A 24,454-nucleotide genomic window follows, 5' to 3' on the forward strand; every position below is an offset into this window, starting at 1 on the left:
GTTAAACAAACATCAAGGTTTGGCTTCCGCATATGATGTGCAACTGTGTTTACTGTCAGTCCGCAAGGAGACTTATCTGAGGCGTGCACTGCACTGACAGTGACACACCGTTCATATATGACCACAACACACTCGATATGGCAGTCGTGAATGAGAATACAGATACAAGGATCTGTTTTAAAGCACTCATAATTTTTCTTCCTTCAGGTTACACTGCATTAGTCATCGGTTCCACTGCCCTCTGAGGATGACTCATCCAACATAGGGCAAGCGCCCCCTCCCTTCCCTCCTTCTCTGCAGATACTGCTCTCTGTCTCATTACCTGTCGCTATTCAACCGCACACATCTAATGATTATGGCTTCCGTATATGACGAGCTTCTTGCTCGTTTATAATGACTAAAATATTACATTTTAGCAAGTGAAAACTGAAGACATGCATACTGTATGTGGCTGGTTAGCATTAACATGAGCTATTTGCTAAGTAAACTGTCAAATATCAGGCTCCTTGCCTCTCTTCCAAAAGACCCATCAATGTTACGTTAAAGCCTTCTTCTATGGACGGAAAAAAATGTTGTGCTAGCAAAATGTACGGCAAAATATAGCTAACTTCACCAGCTAATGTGTTTTATGTACTATTAGCTGCATGAACAGTCATCTGACGTTAGCTGGATAGTTAGCTGGTTAGCTACATAAACTGGTAGAGGTGCAGTTGCCTACCTTGCAATAACAATGTTAACAAACCTGTTTGATTTTTGTTGTTCCCCTCCGGTGCTGGTGTTTTCTTATTGTGGAACAAGAACTCGTGTACTGTCTTGAGCTCTTGGACCCGACAAAACTCCGTCAGGCAACAAGACATATCGGTCTTGATCCAGCTGGATGCAGAGAAAGTCTGCTAGCCAACGTTAGCTAGCTAAAGCTAGTTCAAAAGGGCAATGACAAGCCTTATGATGTGGCTGGCTGGCTCGCTCGCTGGCAGGCTTGAGGTAAAGTTGTTGAGAAGTTAACAAGCTTGTTGTTATCGTTTCTTTGAAAAAAGGACACATCGATTTTAGTATCGATTTCTAAGGCTGCAATTCGTGACTTTTAAAACTGTCATTCAGTTGCATAAACATAGCTAGACAAGTGACATAAAGTGAAGATGTAAGAAAATTAGTTTTCGTTGCTTATGTTTCTCTTATGTGTGTCCTCCCCTCCATAGACATAATATACATAGACGCCGCATCGACCGCTACTCCTTACTAGTGCTGACGAGATTTGGAGCCGCCATCTTGGACCGGTCATCCACTCCACTCAGTGTAATCTGTTTGGCCGGTGAGATGAGCTGTCAGCGCACTTAATTAATCATATCTCACTGAATACCGAACAGATTATCACGCGGTTTTTTTTGCTGCAAAGGTCATACATGTAGCTATGATACAGGACACATGATTTAGCGTATTTTAATATTCATAGTGGGTTTAATAGTAATAGAATATTCTGATATATGATATAAAGTGACCTGACGTCCGGTATTAAAACTGGGAACATAATCCATGTTTGACAGCATAGACAAAACTAGTTTGATACAAGTTTAATGAGTTAAATATAGTCCACAGTTGACAGAAAAGTTCCATCAACAGCATTATTCACAGTCCACAGAAAGGTTCCATAAACATTTAAGTGAGATCAGTGCCATTCAGACATCTGAGGGGTATTCCAAGTAGGCCTATGTGGTTTAGTGACAAACTTGGGTAAATTGACTCAGAATAAGTTGTAAACCTCCCAGTAGAAAAGCTGTATGATACAGGAAACATGGTTGTGTGTATTTTAATATTAATAGTGGGCTTAACAGTAATAGAATATTCTGATATATGATATATTATAAAGTGATGACATCCAATATAAAAACTGGGAACATAACTAATCCACTTTTGACAGCATAGACAAAAACTGGTTTGATACAAGTTTTAATGAGTTAAATTTACATAAAAAAATCCATTAACATTTTCAGTTCAGTGCCATCAAAAATAAAGTGATGAACAGACATTGGTGTGGCATAAAGGAAATGGAGTAACTGGGTTCAATATCAACAGCATTTGTTAGACAAGTTCCATAAATATTGTAAAGTGCAAGTTTGTAGGATTGTTTCTGATCCTTAAAAAACAGACATTGGTTTGGCATAGTAAGTGTAACAGTTCATCAATTCAAGACAAAAAGGTGACTTGTCACTTGTACAGTGTCAACGGGTTCATCAACAGCATCTGTTATTTACAGTTCACAGAAAGGTTCCAGCCCCAATGAAGAGATTAAATAAAAAGGAATTAAGAAACATTTTAGAAACTGCTAAGATCAACCCGTTCATTGCAATCAGTAAAGAACCGGGGAGTGTCTTCACAGGCTCAGTGAGACAGAGTTACCGTCATGCAGTTGGTTCTATGATTTCGACAACTGGTGCATGTCATTTTGTATGTTCCCACCTTGCTAAAATTGCTTGGGTACACTTTGGCTGAGAACAAAAGTGCTTCAGACAGCAGGTGGGCAAATAAGATGGCATAGTAAACTGGGTAAACTCCATAAAAGAGGACTGAGTCAACCAGACGATGGGAAAATGGGACACAGAGTGGCGAATGCAGGTGATGAAGGTGGAGCTCATAAATCAAACATTCAGTCACAGTGTAGCAGATGCCCTGCAGTACTGCAATGAAGAGCTGCACCTTCCTCAGTTCCAGGGGTGAGGAGACCGTTCAGTTCATTCACAGTCTTCTTGAACAAGGCAGTTGTTCTGGAGATATACAAAATAATAAATAAATGAATGAAAAGGAATTTGAGAGGCATCTTATTCTTGTTAGGGTAAATGACATGTGAATAATACAGTGTTGGGCAAGCTACTTCGAAATTTTAGTGAGCTAAACTATCAGTTACTCTGCCATGAATAAAACACTACACAAAACTACCACCCAGTCAAATGTATTAGTAGCCTAACACAAACACAGCAGTAGGCTAGTTCACTACATAGGAAGCTACTTTAAATTGTGCTAATTTCACATGACAAGAACAGTGTAGCTTGTCTGGCTAAGCTACTTGATAAATAAAGAAGTTGAGCTATTGAAAAGTTACTTTATTCAGGAAATAGTGAGGCTACCACCAACACACTTAGGCTACAAGTAGCAGCTAGCGATTGCCCAATAGGCTAGTCTGTGCCACTTGTGTAAAATTCGCCGGCCAAATCTAGTATGATTTATTTCTACAATAGCCTTCTTGTGTCAGTTGTAATCTAAGTCAGTGTTATGGAATATGACTTATCAAGTCTCAGTTCATAGCCGGGTGAACACCGAGTAAACATAGCCTAGCTAGATGGCTACGATTTTCATACAGTAATATCAAAGATTGCTCCTTCTCAGCTCTCTGGTAATATTCTATTCACAAAATACAACCAATAGTACGTTTATGTTAAATCTTACTTGTGAAAAGTAAATCCCCCGAGTATGGTCCGCCGATTTGAGAAGGAACATGCTGCACAGTGCTGTCATCTTCTGTCTTCTGCTGCAACGCAACGAGGAGTATGACCGGTCCAAGATGGCGGCCGCATTTCTTGTTTCCAGCAGCCAATGCGGCGTCTATGTATATTATGTCTATGCTCCCCTCTCTGATGAGTTTAACCAGTGACATCACATGTAAAGGCTGAATTTCTCCCCGTGTCGCCCTCTATCGATATGGAAGATCAACTTCAGCAGCCTATAGTCCTCTGTTAGATATGCTATCAACCTAACAAGGTGTGTTTGTGTTAATATCTGCTGCAGTGCACACATTTGTATGAAATGTTTAGGCTACTCATTAGGCTGTGTTTTTTTATAGGAAAACTTTTATAGAAAACATTATAGAAAAAGAGGTCACCATAATCATGATTCAGTCCAGCCAATTGTGACATCACAAACTGGAACAGTGTGTAGTTCACCTTTAGTGTGTTGTTGACACAGAACAATACGGTGGACAGAAGTTGTGAGTTGTCCTATTTATTATTAAGTTTTAGGTGCTGAACATGTTTTTCATGTTAAATGTTTAGCAACTTAATGGCAAAATGCTCAGTAGCTTGTTTTGTAGAGTTCCTGCCCAGTGATGTTAGGCTGTAGATTATTGCTGAAACCATTCACATTATGATCTACCCAAGAAGTCATGTTGGTTATGGCTGGTTATAGTTGATTGTACAAAGTAGATCCATCCTACAGTACATGCCTCTGTGTGTGTGTGTGTGTGTGTGTGTGTGTGTGTGTGTGTGTGTGTGTGTGCGTGTGAGAGAGAGAGAGAGAGAGAGAGAGAGAGAGATTGACATCATAGTCTTGCTTTGTTGTGCATTTTTGCATACAGCTAAGAATTCATTTTGGTATTGTTACAATCTATTCTGGCGCAGAAGCAAATGTGGGATAATTCATAGTCACAATCTACACTTGGGGATGTTGTAAGGGAGAGTTCACAGTCCCAATCTACACGTTTGAGTCCCTCCAACTGTCTGTCTCTGTTGTTTATGTTTATGGTTCTTAGCCGATGTCCAAAGAAATTTACAAAAATATCAATAAACTTTAAATCAATGTTAAAATGAACAGTTTAAGGTAAAGTCATATAGCCTAAATAAAAAAAAAGAAATGACCATTAACATATACAAACCACAACCCAGTAGGCTAATATTTAATTTGTTATAAATAAGGTATAGGTAAGGTAAACAGTATTTGAACGTTTTTTGAAGATCCTAAAACTGTCGCTATAGAATGAAGAGTACTAGGTAAATTATTCCATGAATGTGTGTGTCTATGTGTATCCTGATCATGTCAAATCTGCCTACATTGTAGCAGAACAGGCAGAGACATGGAGGTATTTGTAGTGCGTTCTCCCAGACCCGGATCAAAGTCTCCCCCAAGGAGGAGGTGCTTGAGTAGGTGGAGAAGAGAGGAGCAGCACAGTCAGTGGCAGGTAGCAGATCCTGTAGAAGTAAGGTAACATGATTCAACTGTGGTATCTTTCGATGTGCTTCTTTTGTTTCACATGCACATCAGGGGCCCTAATTTGTTTGATGGGCAAAGTGCTAGAAGCTAAAGCTTATTTAACAACTAGGTAAAATCAATTCGCTAATTTAACACGCAACTATAGTTCCTGCACGGGAACTTTGCTTGTTGATAACCTTTGCGCTTTGCCCACCATTTGAATGAGAGCCCCAGAGGTCTTTTGGTCACTTTAGGAACTATAGGTTCTGTTTCTCTATTTCAAACTGTTGATTTCATGTTCTGGCTTTTCAATTAGGAAAAAATGTTGCTTCAACTGAATAGGGGCTGAACTGCCTTGTTTAAGATAGATAGATAGATAGATAGATAGATAGATAGATACTTTATTGATCCCCAAGGGGAAATTCAAGGGTAACAGATAACAGTTAACAGATACAAAATAGCAGTAGTAATATAAATGTTCAAACATACAACTCAGTAAAACCATTGCTGACAGTGGCCCGTTTTTTTGGAGGATGAGGTTGATGAGTGGCAGGGCCAGGTCATGCGGTGGCTGAGGGAGAGCCGGATGGGTCGGTGGCTGTGCCTGATGGCCGTCCTGCTGGTGCGGCTGTTGGTGCTGCTGCTGATCGTGTGGCTGGTCAGCTTCCTGCACACGGGCCTGGGCCTGCCCTGCTTCCTGGTGCTCCTCTCCCTCTGGGTCTATGGCGAGAAGCAGCATGCGGCCTTCAGTGGCTACCTCAGGCACCTGTGTGAGATGGCCCACGGCCCCAGCATGGCCCCACCAGCGCAGTAACTTAGTGAGAAACGCCATGGAAGAATGAGAGGAATAAAATGTGGACAAATAGATGGATACCATAACATGTTTTTGGAGTGATGTAGGGGATCACTCAGGGATAACAACAGATTGAATGGAAATCTTATTTAACACAAAATGAGTAATTTGTGTACTGAATATAAAGTAGCCCTGTTGCATAAATCGTTTTACTGAAAGTCATGTGATGAGGATGAAGGAAGGACGCAGCCAAAAAGGACTGGGATTATGTACTGTAAGTTCTCTGAGTTCACTGATCACTCAGTGCTAAAGGCTGTGTAAACAGAATTGGAGATTTGTTTAGAAGCACTTTGTATCGGTTAGAAAACTGTTCCTTAGAATAGGTGAAAAGACTGAACTATCTGGTACTGAATTCATTGAGATAGACCACTAAGCAGATCTGCATTTGAGATCAGATACTAGTATTTTTTTTCTATAATTTTGAAACCTAATTTAGTATTCTTCATGTTTTTATTCATTCTGATTTGGGGGTGGTTAATGACACCTTTTTTTGTAGTGTGAAAAACTCAGAACACAGATGTATATTTGGTTAACAGGGTCTTTAAGAAAAGGGGCCAGCATTTGAAAACTTTCAGGAAGTACTTGATGAGGGAAAATGACATACAAGACACAAAAATACTAGACAATCTTTTTTTATTAAAAAATATTTTTCCATTTAAAAATATTTAATGATTTACTATCAACTTCTACTATAACTGTAGTAGACATCAATAGTAGATAGAGTAGTAGATAGTACACTGTATCTTATATTTATTACATTCTATTAAGTATTTACACATAATATTAGAAGAATTAGAGAGTAGAGCTGATATGGTAGAGCACAGTAAAACATTTAGAATTGTGAGAGCATCCAAGTACAATACAACACCAATCTTCACAACAAACAAATTAAATAATATCAAAAACACACACAATGAGAATGTGAAAGATTGTGAGTGGTGTAGGTGGAGAAGCTGTGTGCGCACATGACAGCATGTGTGTTTGTGTGCTTGCAGAGTCAGGTGATTCTGATTCTGATGATGATGATGGTGATGATGATGATGATGATGATGATGATGATGATGATGATTTCTCTGCATCAGAACTTTGAGGTCTTTATCTCCACATGGGCTAATGTCTTCCTCCTACTCCTGCGCTCACGGCAGTGAAAGAACAGCGAAGTTACCGCCCAGCCAATCAGCAGGCCCACACAGGTCAGCAGTGCAGTGGCCCATGTAGGCAGTGCGTATGAGCATTCCACGGGCGCCGGAGTGTCAGGAACATGAGCGGAAGTGGTGGTCACAGGAGAAGTGGTGGTCCCCAGAGAGGCGCTATTCACACGGGTGAAGATGAAGGGACGATCCTAGTATAGGGAGAGGCAGAAAACCATCATTACATTCTACACAAACAGGAGATGCTGTCATATGATTTGTATATGGTTCTCTTAGAGAAGAAAGACAAGATACATGTTGTCTTTTGCAGCTCATAAACAGACCTTTGTAGGACACTGGATCTTGCTGCGGTCGTGTGTGAAGTTGTTGTAGATTTGCTTGCTGCCCACTGGTTCCAGCTGTGAGGAGTGAGAGAAATGGCAGATTTAAGTGCATGGCAATACGAGTGTGTTGTGTCCAGTGTTGCAGTGTAAAGTGGGTGTAGTGTGCTGTGGAGGTTTTCTCACCATGTTGTTCCACAGTGCTATGGCCATCCCTGCATGGCCCCTCTCACTGAAGTGAAAACAGTCCACAGAGAAGAAATCGATATCTGGTTGGCCAGCCTGTAACAGAAAAAAACAAACAGATTATTGGTCTGTACTGCATGTGTACTTTATGTGTGTATGGTGTATGTGTATTTGAGTGTGTGTGTGTGCGTGTGTGTGTTTGTTCGTGTGTGTGTGTGTATGTGTGTGGCAGTGTACGGACACTTCATTTACATTGTTCATAGGGACGATAGTTTTCTGGAAGAAAGGCTGGATGACCACAGCAAAGTCCTCCCTTCCATCGTAGCGTCCCCCATTGACCAAAGCCTCAGTTAGTACCTAAACAAACACCAAACACATAAAACCATATTCACATGTATTCACATAGAACCACACACACACACACACACAGATGAGAATGCATTCCTGCAAGTGTTTATGAACATGCTGAAACAGGCTGGATCTGGGTTTTTAAACGGAACCCCTGAATGTTGGTGAGATCCATCCCATGGGCTGGCACCTCTGTGTCTCTGAGCAGGGCACTCAACCCCAAGTTGCTTCAGTACTTCCTGTGGTTAGTTTACTCTAAGTCGCCAGATAAGTGAAGTGTAATGTAATAATGTCAGCTGATCAATGCCCTCACTTGCAATTCTCTGTTGATCCTCTTCATTTCATATAACTGTGGAGAATTCTCTCCAGGTATCAAGAAACATGGGCACAGGTTTCTGAAACACACACCATTACAAATGTATACAGGGTTGCATACATGCACTTAAAATCATTAAACTAAGTGAAGTTAAGATAGTCAAAGGGCAAAGGTAACATACGGTTGTAGAACTGTGCAACCCAGACCATTGCCCTTGATTTTACGCAAGTCTTCAATTTCCAGAATCTCTGCTACATTTACCAATACTCTGGGTACCTACAGTGAATACAGAAACACACACACACACACACACACACACACACACACACACACACACACACACACACACACACACACACACACACACACATATCAGTCATGTTGGAAATGAAGCATACATAGTTTAAACAGGATAAGAAATATAAATCAAGAGACATTAGATCACCTCACCTCATTGTACAAAATGTCCAAACTTTCCCTCAAGTAATTTCTGTAGTTCAAAGTCGAGAGGCTGGCCTGAGAGAGAGAGAAAAAGAGAGATCATTGTCACTGAACACCATTAACAAACTGGATTCTTTCAACTAATAGCTGTCATATACTTCACTAACCCTGTCGTTACAGTACTGACACAGGTCATTTCCTCCAATGAACAGAGTCACAAGTTTCCAGTCATTCTCCCAGCTCACGTTCTGAAGATAGAAATCAGAGTGTTGTGGATAAGTGAGTGTGTGTGGGTCAAATATCACTTGTCCATATACATTTATAGCTTAGTATATTACAGTTTTTCTCAGTCGCTTTGGTGCTTTTCTCAGATCAGAATGAAAATTCTCATAACTAACTCAAAACTCCTTCACAACATTTAGTCATTTGTGCACATCATAGTAGCAATTTCTCCTTCCTCTGAACAAATTGCAAATGCTTTTGAACATGTATCAGTTGCTTTGTCATGTCAGTCAAAATGAACTATACTTATGGATGCTGAATAGTTGTTCCCAATAAAACTTATAGTCTTCATTTCATTGCTTGAGTCCTTACATACAAAATTAGTGAACTAGTTATCAAATTCTGTCACAATGCTGTAGAATTGCAAAGAGCATATACAGTAAAACTGTGAAACATACATATTCAGTGTCTTGTACTCACTTACTGCCCTAACTACAGCAATTTGTAACTTTACTGTAGTTTTCAAATTGCTGTACAAGTACTGCATATTGATTGCTGTCTTGAGCATTTTCAGGTAGTGTCACCGAGTTATGACCATTTTTTGCATGGAAAAACACTGAGAGCATAAACTGTCTTAATGAAAACATGACAAAGCCATTTAAGTATCTTGTTCATAAACGATGGTGTCAAGACTTCTCATTTTGATGACACTGGCAGTTTCATTTACATAAATACTTGCTTTTGGCTCTTGGAATGGACTATCCATTTTGAACAAGTGACGTGCTTTTGCAGGTTATCCACTAGGTTTTGCAGTTTGCACTAATTGTTTTGAGAAATGCACTAACTGCTGTGCAAATGTAAATAGTGATGTGAGAAAAGCACCAAAGCGACTGAGAAAAAATGTATGCTATCAGTAATGCCATCGTTTTTTAAGTAGAAATAGAATGCCACGTTTTGAAAGTTCATTCACCTTGTCATTCTTCCATAATGTAATCAGATCTTGTACTTGTCCTGGGATCCCTCTGGAAAAGACAGAAGACATTGACATTGTGTTTGTGACGTGGGTGTGTGTGTGTGTGGGTGTGTGTGGATGTGTGTGTGTGTGAGTGTGTGTGCACGTGTGGCAACCTACGCTGCTTTAGCCCCACTAACTGCCACGTTAAAACCATTTGGCCTTCCACCCCGCCCCTTGGAGAAACCATAGACATCAGGGTTGAACTTCTTCAGAATATCTGGAATATCACACAGAGAGACAGAGGGAAAAAAACAGATGAAAAGATGAAAGCAACAGAAAAGAATGGAGTAAATAGGTGGACTAAAGAAACACACTAGAAAAAAAAGAAAAAAATATGTGTAGGAAAGAATCAGGAGAACACACTCACTTGGTAAAGTAGAGACTGTCTCCAAGGTCTCATCTCCTCCAATACTGCAAAGACAAGCAACCTCTTTTTCAGTATCATCAGACACATACACCCCTTAGATTAGATTGTTACTCAGAGAACTAATGTACATCCTGTGCAGTATTGCTAAGTCAGTCTATGTTTAGAACATAGTTTTTCTCAGTCGCTTTGGTGCTTTTCTTAGATCAGAATGAAAATTCTCATAACTATTGTTTACAGTTTTTCTCAGTCGCTTTGGTGCTATTCTCACATCACTATTAACATTTGCACAGCAGTAAGTGCATTTCTCAAAACAATTAGTGCAAACTGCAAAACCTGGATGACCTGCAAAAGCACGTCACTTGCTCAAAATGGATAGTCCATTCCTCAAAAGCAGGTATTAATGTCAATGAAACTGTCAGTGTCATCAAAATGAGAAGTCTTGACACCATCGTTTATGAACAAGATAGTCAAATGGCTTTGTCATGTTTTCATTATGACAGTTCTCTCAGTGTTTTCCAATGCAAAAAAAAGGTCAGAACTCGGTGACAGTACCTGGACATGCTCAAGACAGCACTATACAGTACTTGTACAGCCATTTGAAAACTACAGTAAAGTTACACATTGCTGTAGTTAGGTGAGTAAGTGAGTACAAGACACTGAATACGTACATTTTTACTGTATGTTCTTTGCAATTCCACAGCATTGTGACAGAATTTGATAACTAGTTCAACAATTTTGTATGTAATGACTCAAGCAATGAAATGAAGACTATTAGTTTTATTGGGAACGACTATTCAGCATTCATAAGTATAGTTAATTTTGACTGACATGACATAAGCAAATGATAATGTTAAAAAACAGCAGAGAATTGTATGAAAGCAACTGATACATGTCCAAAAGCATTTGCAATTTGTTCAGAGGAAGGAGAAATTGCTACTATGATGTGCACAAATGACTAAATGTTGTGGAGGTTGAACTAATAGTTATGAGAATTTTCATTTTGATCTGAAAAAAGCACCAAAGCGACTGAGAAAAACTGTAACCTCCACAACATTTAGTCATTTGTGCACATCATAGTAGCAGTTTCTCCTTCCTCTGAACAAATTGCAAACGCTTTTGAACATGTATCAGTTGCTTTGTCATGTCAGTCAAAATGAACTATACTTATGGATGCTGAATAGTCGTTCCCAATAAAACTAATAATCTTCATTTCATTGCTTGAGTCATTACATACAAAATTGTTGAACTAGTTATCAAATTCTGTCACAATGCTGTAGAATCGCAAAGAGCATATACAGTAAAACTGTGAAACGTACATATTCAGTGTATTGTACTCACTTACTCACCTACTGTAACTACAGCAATTTGTAACTTTACTGTAGTTTTCAAATGGCTGTACAAGTACTGTATAGTGCTGTCTTGAGCATTTTCAGATACGTAGTGTCACCAAGTTCTGACCTTTTTTTGCATGGGAAAACACTGAGAGCATAAACTGTTGTAATGAAAATATGACAAAGCCATTTGACTATCTTGTTCATAAACAATGGTGTCAAGACTTCTCATGATGTTTGATGACACTGGCAGTTTCATTGACATAAATACTTGCTTTTGAGGAATGGACAATCCATTTTGAACAAGTGACGTGCTTTTGCAGGTTATCCACTAGGTTTTGCAGTTTGCACTAATTGTTTTGAGAAATGCACTAACTGCTGTGCAAATGTTAATAGTGATGTGAGAAAAGCACCAAAGCGACTGAGAAAAATTGCAGTATAACAATACATGGGCTTCTGTGGTCGCATAATGAGTATTACAAAACAAAGATTGATAGACAGACAGATGGATGGATGGATAGATATATAGATAGACGGATAGATAGATGGATGGATGGATGGATAAATAGATAGATAGATCGATAGATCGATAGTTAGATAGATGGATGGATGGATAGATAGATAGATAGATAGATGGATGGATGGATAGATGGACTAATATAGGTAGAGTAGTGCACTAATGAGGGAGTGATTTAGGACTGCGACAGCTCACCACCATGATACTCCTCGCTCCTCATTTCGCAGCTGCAGTATATTATTAGCTTTTGCTCCAAAGCCTGCCTACAATGGGGGAGACATTTACGTAAGATGAAAAATAAGATAACACGATCTTTGACAAACATGCTCACACACACACACACACACATACACACACACACATACACACACACACATACAAAGTATGTGCATACTCACTGTGACTGAGTCTCCCAGTGAGGCCACCACATTAATATCTCCAGGTCGTAGTCTGTGAACTGAAAGGAGAGAAGTATTAGGCCCCTAACAAACCAAAGCCATTTAAGGCCAACGGAATTATTGTCTAGAGAATTCTAGAAAATTCTGTCTCACTCTTTAATTACTCTAGTCCCTCACATCTACATCTAATCTCTAGTTTGCTTGGAGATTTGTACTCACCTGACGTGGGCACGGTGGGGGAGGGAGCTGTATCTGTACAGGAGAAATCACTGCCCCAGTTCTACAGGAAGCAAAATGACAGGAACATGTGCGGATGTGAACATGTGAAGCCCTTTTCGGCAGATTGAGTGGCTTCCACTAAACTCCTGACAGGTGACTCCAAGACTGACAAATTGACACAAATTTAGATGTAATCCACACCAGAGAAGGGAGATGCCCTATGAACCGGGATATGTCGAGCAATAAATGGTGGAAATTGGAGCGACAGAGGTGGGCCACGTGCTCTAAGTAGCAACAGGTAAGTGGCCCTAAAGGTAAGTCGCCTTTTTCTTCAGCCTGTATCCTACCATATTTTCACTCTGTGACACCTCCCAGCCACAGAAAACAAACTTGTAATGTGATTAATGACAAAAAGGGAAGTCTAACCATGTAACTAATAGCGGTCAGTCATCAAAGAGATAGATCCTTACATTGACCGGAGGTGGACTAGTAGGAGGTTCTGGGTATGTGTAGTCACTGTTCCTGTAGGTCCGCAGATAGGGGGCGCTCTGGCGTTTAAAAAAAAAAAAAGGGTTAAGGAATGTTAAGCACTCTAGCACTCTTATGGATCTTTCTAAGCATTTTACAGTAAAAGCCTACCTGCGATGGGCACTGCAGAGATATGGCTGCAGAGAAATCGTATGTGGATGTCTTCTTGCCTACTGGTTCGAGCTGGTACAGTTATATGAGAGAGAGAGAGAGAGAGAGAAAAAAAGAGAGAGAGAGAGAGAGAGAGAAAGAAAGAAAGAGAGAGAGAGAGAGTGATTACTACATTAAGTAAATTTGCATAGCCTGGATTATTTGTCTTCATGATCTTGAAGGCTGATGTGGTGATGGGTGATGCTAGATGAGAAGATCGTCACCATGTTGTTCCAGAGAGCTCGAGCCATCAGCCCGTGAGCCTTCTCGCTAAGGTGAAAACAGTCGGGCGAGAAGTAAGACCGATCTGGCCGCCCATCCTGACAAAGAGAATAACAGAGGGGGAGATTAGGGAGAATGAAGAGCAAAGGCCATTCGACATGTAACAATGAGGTGGGTATGCAATGCTCCTTACCTCCAGCAGGGGGATCACAACCTCTCTGAAGAAGGGCTGCAATACCACTGTGAAGTTGTCGTGTTTGTCATAACGACCCGAGTCCACCAGATTCCTCATACCACGCTAAGACATAAACACACACACATACACACATATACACATATACACACACATACACACACACACACACACACACACACACACACACACACACACACACACACACACACAACAAATGTTGAGACATTTTGGCTGTGCAGACCTGAAGCAAGTCAGTGTTGTTACAGTATGTTATTAGCCTGTATGTGCAGTAGAGAAATGCACAGTAAAACTGATGATTTCTGAATATGTGTAAATATGGAGAAATCTGTTTTTTCCCTCATTACCTGATAGTCTCTGTTGGTATCCACAAGTGTCTGGAGCTCCTGAGTCCCCTCTTTGGGCTTCAACACACACCGGCAAAGAATGCTACAGGCCAACATCAGAACTATTACTACTGAAACCAAACTCAACATACCATAATTTCCCTACTATTAGCCACGGTTTATACATTGACTTTGCTTAATTTCTTTAGCTATGAGGTTAATACACAGGGGCAGTTAATATGGTGTTGTTTTTTTAACTTGCATAAAACACTGTCCTGCGGCTTATACACAATGTGGCTAATACACAGGAAATGACTGTAACACACACCAGTGACTAAGACACCTAAGACAGAAGAAAGAAGAGAACATATAGAATGAGCAAAGAAACACATACAGGTCAAGAAGTAAAGGACAAGTACTCACTTGACCAGAAATGTGGGGCAGTTGACACTTGTGTCCAGGTGCAGTTGTCTCAAAGGCACAATATTCATCACCTCAACAAGATTTACAAAAACTCGGGGCACCTAAATGATACAGAGGGCATATAGGCAACGTATATACAGAGGCAAGTCATGCCAACACAAGGATCTATACAAATGCACACAATCATATAAGTTCATATAGACTGTATAAAGACATTTTATTAAAGGGACACAACTTTTAAGAAAAAACTGATTGTTTTCAGTGACGTTTGGGGTGTTTCACGTCAGGTTCTCACCTCTGCCTGAAGGATGTCCAGAGCCTCCTTGACACGACTCACAATGTTCGCAGTTGAGAAGTACAACTGTAGTGTTGTACACAAAAGTATTCCTGTTTAGTGTGAGTATGGGAGGGTTTGGTGCATCTAATGAGTGATGATGTATCCTATTTGGGTTCATTGTTTAGATACTCCAGTCAGAGGTGCCTCTCAGTAGACAAAATACCTAAGTGACTAAAGGTCTCCTATGTAGCTTGAATGCTAATCCTCATTTTGGATAAAAGCGCCTGCAAAATGAATAAATTCAAATTTAAATGTAAATAAAATGTCTTATAAAGTGCACTTACGCTGTCAGAGCAGTGGTCACACAGGTCATTGCCTCCGATGAACATGGTAATCATCTTCCAGTCATTCTGGAAATCGATTCTCTAGCACAGACAAAGACAATGTTTGGGCTCAAGCAGATTTAATGAACAGGTTAGATACCAAACTTTGTGAGTGAGAGAGTGCGGGTGAGCAGATGTATGGGCTGCTTACTGAGTCATTCTTCATCCTCTGAATGAGTACACGTGCCTGCGCTGGCATATCACTGGAACAGAAAATCAATTACTGCAATTAAAACTCCAGATTCATTTCAATGTCACTCAAGCACAGATAGGTTAGCTAACTGACTTTAATGAGAAAGGTGGGAGAGAGAGAGAGAGAGAGAGAGAGAGAGAGAGAGAGAGAGAGATATATGAATAGACAGACTTACTGGGCATTGGCTCCAGGTACAGCCTGGTTGAGAAAAGCCGTGGGGGAGTTTTCACTCCCTGTCCCCAGTGCAAAGCCCACCAGTGATGGATTGAATTCACGCAAGATGTCTGCACACAGACACGCAAAAGCACACACAAAGGAGAACAGAACCTTAGCAGAACCTTAGCAGTGAGATCAATTTATATCCATCGCATTCCCAATGCACACAGATCTCACATAGTCTTAAGATGTATGGGGATGTATGAGGAACTGTAATGTATTCTGATTTGTGGTGGTACCCCCATAGATTATGAGATATCACTTCCAAAATGTCCAAATTATGTCCAATGAGAGTGTAAAATCTGGACTTTACTATCATGATAACGAAACAATCACATTTTATTGAGACTCTGATTTGAGTTTATGGTGCACTAATCTCTCTCTCTCTCTCTCTCTCTTTCTCTCTCTGTGCGTGTGTGTGTGTGTGTGTGTGTGTGTAAGTATAACAAATGGTGCAGAGACTGAAGTATGAAGTGATGACGTACTGGGAAGAGTGGTAACATTGGTGAGGTTTTCATTGCCCCCAATGCTGAAAGAGGAGATGGAGAACAAATGCAATCAAATGGGAGCTAAGTACTTTTCGGCCTGTTTTTGAGCTTAGCATAACATTTGGCAGAGAGATCCATGAGCCTACCCACCACCATGACAGGCCCCTGTACTCAGTCATGACATCTAAGAGATTGCTGGGAGCAGATCCTGCACCATTGGCTGCCTATGGGGCACAGAGGAGGAAATGACATCAAAATGTTTTAGAGATCATACTTTGCTGAGAGCCAATTTGCACACACACGTACACACGCACGCACACACGCACACACTCACAGTCGCACACACACACATGTACACGCACACACACAGATTTTCACTTACTGTCAAGGAGTCACCCAAGGCTGCAACCACTTTAATATCACCTGGGCGCAGTGCATGAACTGTGGAAAGACAGAGAGTAGTGATGATGAGCTCATTAATCATGTCAACAGAATGTCAACATGATCATGTCAATATTAATCCATCAACAGAGGAGATGTCCTGAGTCCACTAGCAACTGGCCGCTTACCTGAGGTGGGGATTGAAAGGGAGGGGGTCCGGTCTACACAGGGGAGTTCACTACCAGTTTTCTGTAAAACACACACACATATAAGCCAGACATATCACAAAGTCAACCATGTTGTGAGATGTTTCGTGGTATTTTGCTGTGAACGGGGGAAAAAATGATGAAGAAATACATATGAACAAAGAAAATGAGAGAGTGAGGGAGAAACTCACAGGATCCAGTCGGGGTGCTGATTGTGAGTCTGTGCTCATTCGGGAGCCTGATGGGGAGTTTTCTTGGGTGCGTAGGTACGGCATCTCCTAACAAAAAAAGAAAAATAAACAAACAATTTAAATATGTTTATTTAACCCATTTACTCCTAAAATGCCTGCTAAAAACGCCTATAGAATCCTATGGCATTCTAGACTAAATAACCTTATTTCCTGAGGGTTTTCTGAAAACATACTAAAAATTGTCAACGTCTACCAAAATGTAATATCTAAGCCTCTGTAGCACCTAGAAACATGAAATAAAAAGCATGCTGCGCTACGCAGCATCCAGCGGGAGGGTCAATGTTGCGCTACGCAGCATCCAGCGGGAGGGTCAATGTTGCGTCATGCAGCATCCAGCGCAAATGGGTTAAATATGTTTGTTAAAAATATGCATGGTGCCATGCCCAATGTGATCCCACACTGTCCCACCACCAAATCTGTAGCAAGATCTTGATAAAACAATGAGGTGAAGGGTCAGCTGGTCAAAGGTTTATTCACCTCAGTGGGACAGACGATCTTTGTGAGGTCGTCACCAGACACTCCAGGCTGATCCTTTATTGGCTGCAGCTGTACGAAGCACAAAGGTGATTGATTATCACAGGAACCTTTTCTCAATTCACTCATTGTATTTCCCCTCTCTATGACCCTTTGAGGCCACTGTCATCAGTAAGGATATCAATATCACCATGTCTGTTATCAAGTTCTAGAATTATCTCTGATGCATCTTTGTCATCTCTGGACGTCTATGGTTCAGGTGTATCAGTGAAATCTCAACCACTTGAGACAATGACAGGAAAGCAGCCATCAAACCACACCCAATCAAGCTGGGTGTAATCGTCCTCAGTCTAAGATCATCTACCTGTAAAATTAATCTGGCACAATAAAGATGATCCGCTGAGTTCATTCACCCTGGGTAGCTAGGTGTCCTTCCAATACCACACATATCTACAGCTTTTTTACTGCATAATGAAAGCAAAGCAACAAGACATACGTAACTTAACACGTCTAAATAGATTTTGTGAATTGTATTCAAACAAGTTCAAATGTTTACTGCATCGTATCTGTGTCAGCGTCTTAGCACTGAGCATTCTGTTACAATCAGTGCCCCTTATCCCACCACGCTTACCACGCACCAAAGGACAGAGGGGGCATCCAAATTTAGCCAAAAAATAGTAGTTTACAAATTTACAGTGTCAAAATGCACCAACACCATGTTACATGCAAGGATGATCTAAGCAGATCTAACTTTACTTACTCAACTTAATTGGGAACGCATCTTGCACACGCAAAGTCATGAAGGCAACAAAGGCTACAGTAGATTGTGACTTGCAAGGTTATTCGGTTCTCACTACTGACCATTTTAGGATACAATCAATGTGATTTGAAAAGGAATATAAAGACTATTCTACTACTTTGCCTTTGTAGAATGGAATTGGTGAGTCTTCAATAATTTGTTTTCCAAGTATATATGAAGCATGTGATAATCCGAGCCGACTGAAACGCATTCCATCAGAAATGTGAAGCAACATGTCATTACATACTTTCATTTCCAATACAATGAAGGCTGCTTATAACAACTTAATATCGTCTATATTATTGTTAATATTGTGCTATGTGGCTCAAACAAATATGGCTTGTATACAAGAGCTGGCAAAATGGCATTATGAGAACGTAAAGACGTAAAAGTGACAATGCACCATTTAGAAGTCAAACATCAACTTCTAGATTCATCACAATCAACTAAAAAACTTGTCTTTTTTTGTGGGGGGGGGGGGGGGGGGGCACCACAAAGCAACTTGCTTAGGAAACCAAAATGGCCCGCAGCGGCACTGGTTACAATCCACACTCTATGCACTGATAAACGACTCACCATCTCAGCCCAAAGTCGCAGGGTGTGCTGGTCAGTCGTCTGGTTAGTGGTGAGGGGACTGGAGACCAGCACAGCACTGAAGTCATCTCTCTTACCAAACCACTGACGAGCTGCTAATAAATCTGACAAAGACTCCTGGACATGTCACAGACACACAGACACACACACACACACACATGCAGGAACACCCATACAATTTAATACATGCCTTAAAATTTCACTCTGAAAATTAATAACATGAGCTATAGACATAGCACAGACAATCAGAACTAACAGGGTAATGCTTTTAAACATATACATATTAGTAATGTACATTTACACAAATGTATAATTGATCCTTTACCTGCAGAGCACCAGTTAGTATTGCTTTCTCCAGTGTGCCTCTGTTTGAGCTGCTAACATCTTCACAGGTGCTGAGGGAGAGAACACATACCATGAGACGAATACCCTAACCTCATAAACACACAAAGCCACAGACATAGACACACACTCACGCACACACACACACACACACACACACACACACACACACACACACACACACACACACACACACACACACACACACACACACACACACACACACCTTTTTTCGCAGAGACAAGCTCAGAAGCTAATTAACTTACTGGATGACTTCACTGTTTTCGCTCCACAATACAACACGGACCAGGGTGTGATGCAGCTGTTGGTACAGACACTGACACATCAAGGTACGCACAATACATGATAAATACAAATACAAATAAAATTCTGTTTTCTGTTTATTTTCCTCTTCACATTTTCACTAAAAAAGTATGCAGCATTATTCTCTACTGTTGATCTTTCATCTTTCAGTGCATGAGTAGTAGCTAGTAGCTAGTTAATCTGTGGCCGACTGTATGTGTGTTACATGTGTAGTGTGCGCTGCCTTTACCCGACTCTGCAAGGTGCTCAGCATCACCTCCACCTTCTTTGTGGCTGAGGACACAGCTCCATCATCCTGATGTTTTGAGATGGAGAGAGAGAGAGAAGGACAGGGTAGGGTAGAAAGGAGAGCACAGAATGAGTTTGACGCTCCGAAACACAGATTCATTTGAATGATTGATTGGAGAGATCTGTGATCGGCTGTCTGACCTGGCCTGGGCAGACTTGGAGCTCATCCACACTGACGAACACAAGCAGGAGCCTCCACACCTGCTCTCCTTCCACAACCTGCACAGCACAGAGGCAGATGCAGAGACCGGTATAAGCACAAGCATGCGTAGACCAGCACCAACAGAGGAGAGCATGTACTGGAGATATAAAGCACTGTGGCCATGACAAATGTGGACTGATGTGGAATGTGGTCATGTGGACATTACCTCATGACTGCTGAGGGACAAAGCCAAATCCTCTGCTTGCTCAAGCGGATCCCTGCATGCACACACACGCGCACACACACACACACAGTGTATACAAAAGGTGCTATGATGGCAAACCATATACATTTTTGGATCGATGGTGTGTGCACAGTTGTTACCTGTTTTTGAAGGTAGACACATCTGGAAGCACGGTGGCCAGATGTGGATTAAATAGGGACAAGATCTCTGCAAGAGAAGGAGTTTAGGAATTTAGCAAACACATTATGTAACAGATATGATCTTTTATCATTTCAATTTTTATCTTCTGGATAATAATCTAGATCTACTGTAGATATCACTTCTTTGTGATGTAATGTAGCATGGCCCCTTTTTTTAACATGGCGGAATGAAGATAAAGCTTTTCAAGTGCCGACTGCTGTTATCAGAGTCCATAGGCAGATATCATAAACAGTAGGAGGCTGGAGTGAAATATGGTGTCATGTGTAGTGGAAATTGATTGGTTGGGAGCTTGATAATTAATGATTAAGTGCTTGGGTGTTACAGTAATATTGTCAAGGACAGAAGCTAAGCAGGGGTATGTTGATTTATTAACTTGAATAGACAAGCAAGGTCATTGAATGTAAATAAATGAAATCATTATTTGTTTTCCAACTGCAACAAGTAAGTTGTTGATTCTAATATGAGTCACAGAATAAGATCTGTGTCTGAATTGCAATGGCTGAAGAAATGATGCAGCAGTAATCTGAGGTGCTTATAATCTCCGCAGTATAAAGAGAAAGATGACTGTGAGAGTTGATATGTTATAATCATAAATAATATTCTTGCAGTGTAAAAAATCAAGATGGTGAGATAAAACCTTTTCTCATGATCCTTTCATGAATACAGTTTTTCTCAGTCGATTTGGTGCATTTCCCGAATCATAATGAACATTTGCACAACAGTGCATATATAAAACTATTAGTGCAAGCTGCACCGCATAGTGGATAACCTGCAACAGTGCGTATCTTGCTCAAAATGCTTAGTTTATGCCTCAAAAGCTATACATTATGTCAATGAAACGGTCAGTGCAATCAAAATTACAAGCCATGATGCCATTGTTTCTGTCACTGTTTCTGTCTTTTGTCAATATGACAGTTTACTCTGTAAGTATTTTCTAATGATGAATGCGCAAGGCAGCACTATTTTCTATTTCAAAAGCTGTGCACCACTGTATATTTTTCTATACATCCTGATGTTACTGCCTGTCAGGTCACACATATTTATATATGCTAGACTAAGACAAGTACAGTAGTTATGACAGCTTGTTCAACACATTTGCATGTTATTACAATGAAGCGATGAAATAAGGCCAATTTATTTTAAGGGGTAGGACTATTCAGCATGGAACCAGTATTGTGCATTTTGACCACCTCCCCATTAGCATATAACCCCATTAGCCCATATTGTCCTTGACCGCCAGACATTCTTTCACACAAACACGGGCATTTGTGAGCGTTTTTGGGTAACCAGGTGGTAACCAGGTATGCCATGCTGTTGGAGGGGCAAACAAACGCTGCATCGCCATTGAAGTCACATAGCAAGGAGCTGGCTCAAGAGTAATACAAATATTTTATCATGTTTATTTGTATAATGAAAGCACCGTTTTCATAGCCATCCATGTGTGTTCACTTCTGGCTCCTTGGCTATCATAACTAGAACACTAAACATATTGGAGGTGCCAAATGTTGAGTTACTCCAGTCTAGATTTTTTTGATGTTAATCACTCTTATGATATATTGCTATTGTCTATCCAAAATGAAGCAGCTGTTTCGAAGTTAACTGATGGTCAAATCAACCAAAACTCTGATATTGTTTGCACCTCCAAGTGGTCTGTGTCGTAAGTTTGTGTGAAAGAATAGTATGATTAGGCAAGGACGGATAGACGAGAGCACCACCTCTCCATTAGCATAACATGTCCTTGACCTTCAGAGATAGTATGATTAGACAGGGACAGACAAAAGGGGGACAGTGGAGCTTTCTCACTGACATTGTCTTTATCTAAGTCTTCATAACGAATGAATTTAGTGAAAGCACTGTTGTTTCATGCTCATATGAATGACCCGTTAATGAATAACAGATATAAGGACTGTGGTGGGGATCACTCAGAGGTTAAGGTGGTAAAAAGTCATGCGGCTGTTTACCGCTGAGGATATCTGAGTGTTTGAGACGACGGAGCTTTGCGGCCGTGACAACGCATGGATGGAAGAACGATTCAAACTTACCAGCCATCATGTAGAAAACGTGAGTCGCTTGTGGACTGTGGCACAGATCAGGAGATGTATGCAAAACAGAGGAAAAGAGAAGAGAGTGATTAAATAAGATAAGAGATAGAAAGATGGGATGAATAGCTGATGCCTCATCATCTACATATTCCCGCCCTTCCATCTTCATGCTATTTCAGTTAGCTCAGTTCAGTTGCAGGACAAACTAAGACTTCCTTTCAAGCAAACTAACGTGTACTCAGTGAAGTGAAGTGTTTATTGTTCAGGGCCAGTGAAAAAAAAGTTATCAAAGCATCAATGCTTTTTCTATCCCTTCAAGCTCTGACCAAGAGACACTTTGTGTGTGTGTCTAAACAGCTGGAAAATGTCTGTTCCGTATCAGCTGTGATAGGCAGCCTTGCTGTGTGGCGTAGGCGATGCTTTATGGACCCTTCAATGTCAAAGTTGTGTCATCTCAGAGAATATTTGAATCCTTTCTGTAAGAAATCTGATTAGCGGATTCAAATAGAGAAATCAAGTGTGCGTGTGTGTGTGTTTGTGTACCTGTACAATCCCAAAGCGGACACCACACCCACATCTGATGGCCTTATTTTGTGCACTGGGAGACAAAAAGGGACATCACAGCCAGTCAGAAGGTGTAAATACATGCACTCTGATATAGTGCATTTAGACATAGACTAAGTCATAAGCTCTAAACTATTATGAACAGTGCATTTGTTATCTGTGCTAATGTGTGTGTGTGTGTGTGCGTGCATATGTGTGTGTGTTTCACCTGAGGATGGAAGGGATGGTGAAGGGCCAGGGGAGGCACACAGGAAGGAGGGATAAATATCAGGGCTCTGCAGAGCACACACACACACACACAAACACACACACAACCGTTACATTACAATGTTAATGTTACAATGTTACACACACAGACCATAGACCACAGACAGTCTGATCTCTTTGTCTCTCCGTGCTGTGACTGACACAACCACACAAAAACATGTGCACACACACAGAGCATGCCCACACGGTACAACTTCTACAGTACACACACACACATTCACAAACACACAGACCAGACCTGGTCAGGCTCCTGGGATAGACTGCTGGACTCAGACTCCCGTACTGGCACCAGAGCATCTACAATAAGACAAAAAAACAGAGTGATCTGTGTTTGACCTCTCTCTCTCTCCCTGTCTCTATCTCTTTCTCTCTCTCTCTCTCTCACACAGTTCAGTTTCTCTTTCACAGAGATCACGACATGTGCACACACTGTACTGAGTGACAGATAAACTTCAGTCATTCCATTCTACAGTGTTTCACACTTCAGCGACCCTCAACTCTAGCTCACCCTTTGTGCTTTACAAGCTTCATCTTTACGATGCTTCCTGGTCACTTAACTCATGCTGGGTTGTATTTTCATTACAACAACTTTAAGAATGCAATAGTTGCAAATGGACCATGATCGACATACACAATTAATTAACAGACATTTATGAACAGTAAAGAAATCATTCTTTAATGTTTGGACAGCATATTATAGAGGTCTTAAATAATTTTATAGTCAAAATCAGTCTGGTTACTGACTGTTTTTTGTGCTTTAGCAAGTTCTCACAACAAATCAGGGCATTCTGATTCACGACAAATGAATCAGAAAAAAGTTTGGCAAAATTGAGGACAATCAGGAACAGACCAAATACAATTATTTATTCATATTGTGCATTGAGAATGAATTGCATTTAAACATAATTCTGTTATATGTTGACCTATAGGTAACCAAAATAAATTATTTTTGCAGCCATGCTGGAACAGACATATACTATTTAGGCATACCTGTTAATGTTGAAAGAAGCAGAAGCACTGATATAGCCACTAATGTCCATCTTTGGATTCCCATGATATCTAGAGAGAATGGCCACAGCTGGAATGATTTCGGCTGCAATGCTGGTAAGAGAGTGGTGGTGTGGACTGTCTGTTGAGATGTACAGTTTGGCACCCTCCTCATACACTTCTCTCGTCCCCACTGCTGGCTTTTATCAGCTTGTGTGTCCTTCAGCCATCTCACTCTGTCGTGTTCCGAGATAGGTGTGTGTGTGTGTGTGTGTGTGTGCGTGTGTG

The 24,454-nt window shown here is 40.7% G+C and overlaps 2 protein-coding genes across 5 annotated transcripts in view; both read right to left on the reverse strand.

The window, feature by feature from the left end:
* Positions 1–1,205, reverse strand: part of rab3gap2 (RAB3 GTPase activating protein subunit 2 (non-catalytic)) — a 21,411-nt gene extending 20,206 nt beyond the window's left edge. For all 4 annotated transcript variants that reach the window (XM_042071751.1, XM_042071750.1, XM_042071749.1 and 1 more), the window contains exon 1: positions 743–1,205. In XM_042071751.1, coding sequence (XP_041927685.1) covers positions 743–857 — 115 coding nt within the window. In that variant the 5' untranslated portion in view covers positions 858–1,205. The remainder of the gene's footprint in view (positions 1–742) is intronic.
* Positions 1,206–6,425: 5,220 nt separating this feature from the next.
* plb1 (phospholipase B1) lies at positions 6,426–24,367 on the reverse strand. Its single transcript, XM_042071752.1, has 42 exons — positions 24,170–24,367; positions 23,418–23,476; positions 23,121–23,187; positions 22,892–22,946; positions 22,349–22,383; positions 20,246–20,312; positions 20,088–20,139; positions 19,861–19,938; positions 19,661–19,726; positions 19,374–19,429; positions 19,091–19,160; positions 18,748–18,882; positions 17,376–17,444; positions 16,839–16,925; positions 16,630–16,690; positions 16,443–16,501; positions 16,211–16,284; positions 16,058–16,101; positions 15,532–15,640; positions 15,315–15,366; positions 15,125–15,205; positions 14,799–14,864; positions 14,504–14,604; positions 14,102–14,183; positions 13,734–13,838; positions 13,543–13,638; positions 13,280–13,351; positions 13,111–13,188; positions 12,641–12,701; positions 12,422–12,480; positions 12,219–12,286; positions 10,176–10,219; positions 9,926–10,025; positions 9,764–9,815; positions 8,739–8,819; positions 8,581–8,646; positions 8,312–8,406; positions 8,128–8,209; positions 7,719–7,823; positions 7,467–7,562; positions 7,284–7,358; positions 6,426–7,151 (listed from the first exon to the last, which is right to left on the reverse strand). The coding sequence occupies exons 1-42, from the start codon at positions 24,339–24,341 to the stop codon at positions 6,888–6,890; spliced, it is 3,396 nt and encodes a 1,131-aa protein (XP_041927686.1). The 5' UTR covers positions 24,342–24,367; the 3' UTR covers positions 6,426–6,887.
* Between the last annotated feature and the right edge of the window lie 87 nt (positions 24,368–24,454).

Source organism: Alosa sapidissima, chromosome 19, assembly GCF_018492685.1.
Source record: "Alosa sapidissima isolate fAloSap1 chromosome 19, fAloSap1.pri, whole genome shotgun sequence".
NCBI classification, from domain to species: domain Eukaryota; kingdom Metazoa; phylum Chordata; class Actinopteri; order Clupeiformes; family Clupeidae; genus Alosa; species Alosa sapidissima.